The 8,086-nt window shown below is 41.9% G+C and overlaps 1 protein-coding gene across 1 annotated transcript in view; it reads right to left on the bottom strand.

The window, feature by feature from the left end:
- Positions 1 to 7,852, bottom strand: part of LOC116849034 (beta-1,4-glucuronyltransferase 1) — a 56,355-nt gene extending 48,503 nt beyond the window's left edge. Inside the window, exon 1 of the mRNA XM_032825757.1 lies at positions 7,504 to 7,852. Within this exon, the coding sequence (XP_032681648.1) occupies positions 7,504 to 7,605 (102 nt within the window). The 5' untranslated portion in view covers positions 7,606 to 7,852. The remainder of the gene's footprint in view (positions 1 to 7,503) is intronic.
- Positions 7,853 to 8,086: the final 234 nt, after the last annotated feature.

The following is an 8,086-nucleotide window of genomic DNA, read 5'->3' as shown; positions in this document are numbered from 1 at the left end:
TATATATATATATATATATATATATATATATATATACATGCAAGTCGCAAAGGAGTTAAGGACGAGAGTCGTTCTCGTCGAATTGTGAAACCACTGCAATTAAGCAACTACTCTTCTTTCGCTCTCTCTTCCTCTTTTCCTCCTTTCCTCACCTCCCCTCCTCCTCCATCTTTCGCGCTCTTCAACCCTTCTTTTTATGTCTTTACGCGATAATTAGCGTACCTTCAATTTTCCTTGCGGTGCACGCATTTGCTTTACATAACTACCGAAATAATTAAACAAGCTACGATTCTAAGACGTGTCACCGGCAGCCGGCGGCGACGCTGCGGAAGGTGGCCCGCGACGAAGAAACACGCGAAGGGCACGGGAGTTCGAGCCTACTCCTCGAGTTTTCTGTTTCTCAGACATGTAAATCACGTCGCGACGACGTCCCCTGGGGTCGTCCCGACGAGTAATTGCTGCCTCTCATGCACGAAGCGTTACTACTAACACGAAGAATCAGACAACAAAAATGATGAAGTGCCGGTATAATGAAAAAAAGGGAAAGAAACGATGTCTTGAAGGCATAAATTATTGTGAATTGTAAATACGCCTTTTGTATCGTGATACGCGTGTAATCTAAACGTTTACTAAGTACGTTTAGTTACGTACTACGTAATCTCTATACTGCACCCTCTATAAAAAGAATGATAAACGAGTTTAATCTAATCAAAAGCGATTTAACGAATATAAATATATCGAGATTTGATTACAAAAGAAAAAAAAAAGTTTGCCGAGTCGCGTTTAACGGACTGTAAACTCAATTGTACGCTCTTCGATATGTATCGAAATAAATCAAGCAACATCGAATGGTTTAGATTATTTTAATTTGTACACAGAGATGCATGCAACAATTCGTAGATATTCGCGAAAAATTTCGCGAGGATTTTATGAGAAGATTAAAATACTCCTTTCTTGTCTCTCTCCCCCTTCTCTCTTTCTCTATCCCTCCTCCCTCTCCCTTTCCCCCTGTCTCTCTCGTGTATATCTCTTATCCCGAAATATTATATTCGCCGGTTGGAATGCAAAGGCATTCGCGTTCGCCCTTTAATAAGAGCTCTTCATCAAATCACGGCGCACCAGTGTGTATTCCAAAATCATACTTCACAGGATCGGCGCCATATATTCCATGAAAAACGACGGGGAGCCGGTATGCAAGCGTGCAAAGCGGAAGCACGCGTTGAAAAAAAACACACAAACAAAAAATAATAATTCGCCCGGCGTGTGTGAGACTTCAGACGGCGTCGGTATTCAGCGTCGACTGTAATGCAACGTTTTCGATTCGCATATCCGGCACGTCGAGCCTATTGAAAACAGCCGGAAACGATAAAACAATATACCTAGTCCTGCCCGCGAGCCTCGCATCGAAAACACTTGGAAAATGTATTGAAAACACTCGAAAATGATTGAAATCAAACAAGTTACGGGGTTGACGAGCACGCGCGCGAGAAAGTGAGAGGGAGTGAAAGAGAGAGAGATAGAGAGATAGAGAGATAGAGAGAGAGAGAGAGAGAGAGAGAGAGGGAGAAAGAAGAGAGGAACGGCCAACTCTCTATCGAGCATTCCCGCACTCCAAATACACGCGGTCGATAGTTCAGATCGAACCGACGATTTCGGACGCTGCTCGCTGGCAGGAGATACTATCAACGAGAGCAGTGGCACAGAAGGGTAACTCGACCGCGAATAAATTGGTCGTTTCGGGGTCGGTATATCCACGTCGAGCACTCTATATTTTCGCTCCGAGCTGACCGATCAAGCATCCGGCGGATTATACGGATGCTGATTTTCGTCAGCTCATTCGATGAGCATCATAACGTGCGACATCACATAAATGAAATGCCGCGTGTCCGACGGTACGTTTACACTCTCGGTACACTTAGGTGATCTGTAAATCCATCCCAAATCGTCGTGTCTGTCGTCTGTGCGTCGATCGATATGACAACCCCGTGACAATAACATATTATACCATTCCTCCTAATATATGCATACATACAAAAAAAAATACATACTTTATTCAAGTAAATGTTGTTTATTTTCAAGCAATTCAGAAAGAAGTTTATAATAAAAATTATTATAAAATTTTGTCCTCGGTCTAACCGAGGAATAGACCGATATTCTATAGTAATTGACTCTATCTTTTCATTTTATAAGTACTACTTACATTTTAGAAACGGAAATGTGCTATTAAAACACTTGCTATATTTCTAGCGAAATCCTCTTAAATTTCAAAATTTTATGTATCTTTTGAGTCACGACTAGTTGAGAAGCCTGATAAAAATACGCGAGTTGTTAATATTTTTCCGGTTTATTTTTATCTATAAAGAACGTTAGATAGGAAATATCTACGGTATTCTGTAGAAGTGATAATTATTCATGCTGTGAGTCTATAGAGAGACCTTCGAAGATGTTTTATCAAACATGTATGATTCGCAGTCAATTATTACGCCAATATCACACGAGAATGAGATTGAAGTTGAACCCATGCAAAAAGAAAATTACATGCCATATTTTAAAAGAAACATGACATACGAGATGACATGCGACGTTTTTTATTTGATCTTCTATCTATTAAATGCGTACGCTTATCTAGGCACGTCAGGAACACAATAGAAAGGGAGGGAGAGAGGGGAGAGAGAGAGAGAGAGAGATTTGTAAAATAATTACATCTCATATCGGTACAATTTACAAATGATTGCATCCGCAATTAACAATAACTCGTTTCCCTTAATATCTCCGAGTATAGTAAATCCATTTATTCGACATGACGAACTTAACGCTTCCAACAGCTTCAAACAGTGTAAAAACAATCAGGCATGGATACGTACTCGCACAGTCGGCTAACTCACAAAGTGGATCTCTCGTATTCGATATGCAATAATAAACGTGCCACAATTAAAACATAAATAATCGTCGGTTTACATAAATAATCGACGGCACCGCGGTCGTTAATGAAAGGCTGTTAATTATTAGATATGTTCGTTAATAATTGCCGAGCGCATTGATGATGATCCGCGCCGATAACAAACGGGGCAATGCAGCAGAACGAACAAATTGACGCGCGACTGAGTCTGCGATTGAGCAGAAAGAAAAGTTGCACCCGCGAAGGCCGAACGAAACCGTCGCGTTTCGTTCGCACTACGCGCGACTTCATTTTGTGCGTTACGCGTGCAATGATTACGCCGCCGGCAATTATTTCAGTAGGGAGTCATTAAGTGAGAGCCGCCATAACCATATAATCTGATAGCGAACCGCTGCGAGCGGTCACGCATACGTGGCAGTTGCCACTTCTGTCGCTGAGCACGTTATAAACGCGTGAAGCATACGCTGAGGCGTTAATAGCGCGGAAAATATTAGCGGCGTTTTATAGATACGATCGTACCCTCGAGGAGAATAAGGGGAAACCATTCGCGCTCGCACAATCGCAATTTGGAAGGCCGCTAGCGTTAAGCGCGTCGCCAGTTACGACAATTGTTCGTTATAAAAGCGTACGGCGAGCAGCTAATTCCCGATAACCTCGGAGCGATCTCCTTGATCTCACGTGTATCGGGAATCAAGCTCTCGCACAAAACAATCCCGGTGATTGACAAAAATTGTTTGGTGATTATACTTGATCCTCCACGTTTAGCAATGTTGGGTCTGTGAGACTCAAACGTATATTCAATCGCTCATTCAAAAAAATATAATCTTATTCTTCTCTTATACAGGGTGATTCAGAAATACTTTTACAAACTTGGGGAGCAGGTTCCTCACACCAAAACAAAAAAAAAACTTCATATAAACATATGACCTTTAATCCTTAGTTTTTCAGTTATTAATATAATTATTAACATAATTTGACTAAAATGTGCTGGAGCTCTATTATGCGTAAACCATATGCTTCTTCTTAATTGCAAGGGCATATACATACTGTTTCAACGATGTGTTACCAAGGAGACTTGTTTACATTTGTCATTTGTGTATATTCGTGGTTAATCTATTTCTTGTGTCGCAGTCAGTTTACATTGAAACCATGACAAGATATCCATTTCGTGAGCAGGCAGATATGATTTTTATGAGTTTCTGAGTTGATGACAGTTTCACTTGCTTATAAGTTGAAAATGTCTAACAGATGTGTAATTGTGTTCTTTCATTAATAACTGAAAAACTAAGGATTATCTACATATATATGTAGAGAATAAAGAGTATCCTTATTTAGGAAACATCCTTATTTTTTACACGTTAATCATCAAATGAGATTAAATAAAGATAAGGTACTTGCAAGAATATATTTTATAGGATGTACGTGTGTAAAGAAAACGAATGCGTTCGTTATCCAAAAATAATAAATCCGTTACAGCTTTAATAAAGTTACGCCAGCACAGTTTTTAATAAATAATTCTCTGCATCCTCTCTTGTCCTCTAAGTAAGTTCGAAGAATCGCGTCTGACACGTCCAACTCTGGGTGGATCCAACGAACAGAGTCGTTCGAGAGAATTCGACCCGCAGACAACTAATATATATATTCAAATTAATAACCATTGCTTCATGTATAAATAATCATTGTTTCGTGTATAAGCAACGATATATAATTTTGTTAGAAGGATTTTATTGTCTTGGATTTAAACAATTACTTATTGAATTAAATATAAAATGTATTGATGTGCAAGTGTAACTTCTCTTCATTCAATACTAACTTCATTTAATACTATTAATTTCATTTAATACTATTAATTTCACTTGAAGATTAACATGTAAAAAATAAAAATATTTTTTAAACAAAAATGTTCTTTTTTTCTGTGTATGGCTTTAAGAAAATTCTTCTCAAACTGAAGAGAAAATACTCTAATAGTCAAGTAAAGTACTCTAGAGTTGTAAAGTTCTTATAACTTTACATTCAAATCATTCTCTATAATCCCATATTCTTTTTTTAATGAAGTGAACTATTAGTCGGAAATTTATTAGATATTACTCTTTTTTTCCTTTTATACATCAAGAGAAATATGTTCAAATTTGAAGCAAAATATCGTCTTATTAGAAAAAATTGCTATTAGGTACAAAACTTGTATTATAGATAAAAAATGTGAATATCAAATATTTGTTGTGTGCTTACCAACTTGCGTAAACGATCCGGCAAAATTATAAAACAGTACAAATCTGTTTCCAGATTTTTATTTTATTGCACTACTATCTTATAGTTAAAACTTTTTTTATATCTCTGGTGAAGGAAACGTATCCAAAACTTAAATAAAATTGTGAGAGTTGTCCAAGTCTGGCATACCCAGATTGTATAAAAAAATATGATCGTTGCGCGGAGGCTTAATTAAATAAAAAAATAATATTCACGAATGACACAATGTTACATTCCCCGATATAATCTATTGCTTATTTCGCTCGTGTCATCCATATCTTTTATTGCAAATCGATGCAGTGCACGAATCGTCCAATCTGCGATATGTGCTTCACATGAAAAATAATCTATTTATAGTAAACATCAATCGCGTATCAGATCGCGCGCGCGCAAATAGGACTGCCATTTCGTTTGTTCGGCAATTAATGCGTGCCGCGTATTTTAATCGTTACTCGTCGTGACTATATCATCGAAGCGTGATAAAGGATGAATAGGAAAGCGCGTATCAACACTTCTCGTCCGCATCAATTCATTAAAACAGCTTTCATGGGTGCCGGGTACCGAAGCGATTATTGCCTCGCCTGAAGCGTCCCAATCAACAGCCAGTCAGATATCCTTGTATGGATGCGCGCGTTAAGGGATGGATGGGCATAAACGGATGCTGCGAGGCGCGGGGCCGAACGGAGAGAAATAGAAGATAATTCTCGTTGTTCCGCGTTGGACGCCCGCGAGGCGGCCGCCACTTCAAAGCCGTTTGTCCATCTCACTCACTCACTCATTCACTCACTCTCTCTCTCTCCCTATCTCTATCACCCCTTCACCCTCTCTCTCTCTCCAAGCTCCCTCATCGAACCGGAGTCTGGCAGTTAATGAACTGCCCTTCGGCAGTCGCAACGTACTCGCCGTCTAGGAACCCAGCCAACCGCTGTAGAACCATTATCCATTTACATAAAGGGCCACTGCAGGATCGGAGCTGACGGTTTACGGTGCGCGCTCCCCTACCTTCCCGGTGGACCACCTCAGGGCCATTGCGGATTAATAGTCTTCGATAAAATACAGCGCGATTTTCATGGCTGTGCGATTGCGCAAGAGGTCCGGCGCTGTGTAGGAATTGTACGGTTACGAGAGACGTCTCGTATATTAACGCTCTTTGCAGCACTTGGATCTTAAAATGGTACTGCTTGTTCGTGCATTCGCGGTTTTATTAGCTCTAAAGGAAGGTGGATTTATCGAGATTTTGTTACTTTTTTTGCATTCGACGCTTATTCCGCGTTCGTTTTATTATGTGGCAAGTATTGATCTACCCAATGCCCAAGTATGCCCAATTAATCGCAGCTCTTTTACAGCAGTTCGGGAAAAATATCGTATCTTGCTATTTTTTCAACAGAATACATCTTCGTGTCTAAACTTTAAATTGAAATTTCATTGTAAATGAAACTCATTAGAGATTAATCAAGAGACACTGTTTTGTTCCGAAGTTTGGCGCAGAGAAGTTTTTTAATTACAACCATTAATAGCTCAAAAATTCGACGCTTTGAAATATTCACGATACAGAAGTCAATTTCTAATTCGAAGAATACTTAAAATCAAATAAATATTCGATTATAATAGAAATATAAAAATAATTATGTTCCTACTTTCTCATTTGAGCGAAATATTCAATGTAGAGCATAATGTTGCATTTTTATCGCTTATTAGCACGTGATTTCTTACGAATGACAAACATCTCTGACCCAATTTGTAATCTCTCAAGTATAAGCACACCGATTCTATAACAGTGAACACAGGTAACGTACGACGGACATCTGTCACAAACGAAGTATATATCCGCGCGTGTAGGAAGACGCTATGCAACGTCATAAATTATGAATAAGATGAGCGGCATAGCGTAACTATACCAACATAGTAGACAGCCCAACGAACATGTTGCATAAATGAAGAACCTCCGTAATAGACGTAGAAGCTCCCTTAAGGACGCGACAAGTCGCTATTGACAGACCGAATCTATAGCCGAAATTCAAGTGCAAAAGAAAGCGCAAGCAGCTGCGCGGCTGCTCCCACGAGCGTATGAGGGAAAGCATCGTTAGCGTCGTCCTCGTCGCGAGTAGCGACATCTCTCTCCCTTTCTCTCTCCCGATGCGCCTCGCTTATCGTGGGTCACAGCTGACATTCTCCAACGGCGACGACAGCAACGAGCCAAGTAGCGCGTTTCGTCTCGTCCGTGGCGAACCGCATCGCGCGACGACACGCGCGCTCGCGTGCTGCACTTCGCCCTACGGACAGCAATCGTTGCCGTCGTCACCGCCACCGTCACGCGCCCCCATACCTCCTCGCACCTCGCACTCAGGTGCACTCACCTGAACCATTGATGTGTGCTGGCACGCGAGACAGACCTCCTCCCCGCTTGGCGGCAGCCTGATGGCGAAGTCGGCTGACGCGGGTTGACGCTCACCGTACATCCGCCGCCGTCAGTACCATCGACGGTACGTGCCAACGGGTCGACGACGCACGCCGCGCGCGCGAGCCGACGGTGCAAACGACGACACTCGGTCGAGCGAGCGACCCACCAGCCGAGTGGACGCGCACCTGCGAGCGTCGCGACCACGCCCGCGGATCTTTCCGGCCGGCACCGAGCCGCGAGAGATACCACGGAAAAAGAAGCGACGAGTTTATTTACGGATCCAGGCACGCGAGTTATCAGTCGGCGCTTCCAGCCCTCGCGGTGCGTGGCGACTCACGGCATGTCGGCGGCCTGGTACCGCGCATGCGACAAGCGCGCGCGCAACCGGTGGATCGATCAGCTCAAACGACCCCCGCTGGCCCGTGCTGCCCTGCTTGGTTTGTGCCTGTCCGGTGAAGGCCGCGATAGGAGTCGAGTAAAACCGAACGGTGTACGGTAGAACAGAGAATAAAGTCCAAGAGTTATCTATAAGAGATACA

The sequence above is a fragment of the Odontomachus brunneus genome, unplaced genomic scaffold, assembly GCF_010583005.1.
Source record: "Odontomachus brunneus isolate Ranch 3 - 2012 unplaced genomic scaffold, Obru_v1 Obru_scaffold_005, whole genome shotgun sequence".
Taxonomy (NCBI): Eukaryota; Metazoa; Arthropoda; class Insecta; order Hymenoptera; family Formicidae; genus Odontomachus; species Odontomachus brunneus.
This window is presented reverse-complemented; position numbering and strand designations above follow the sequence as displayed.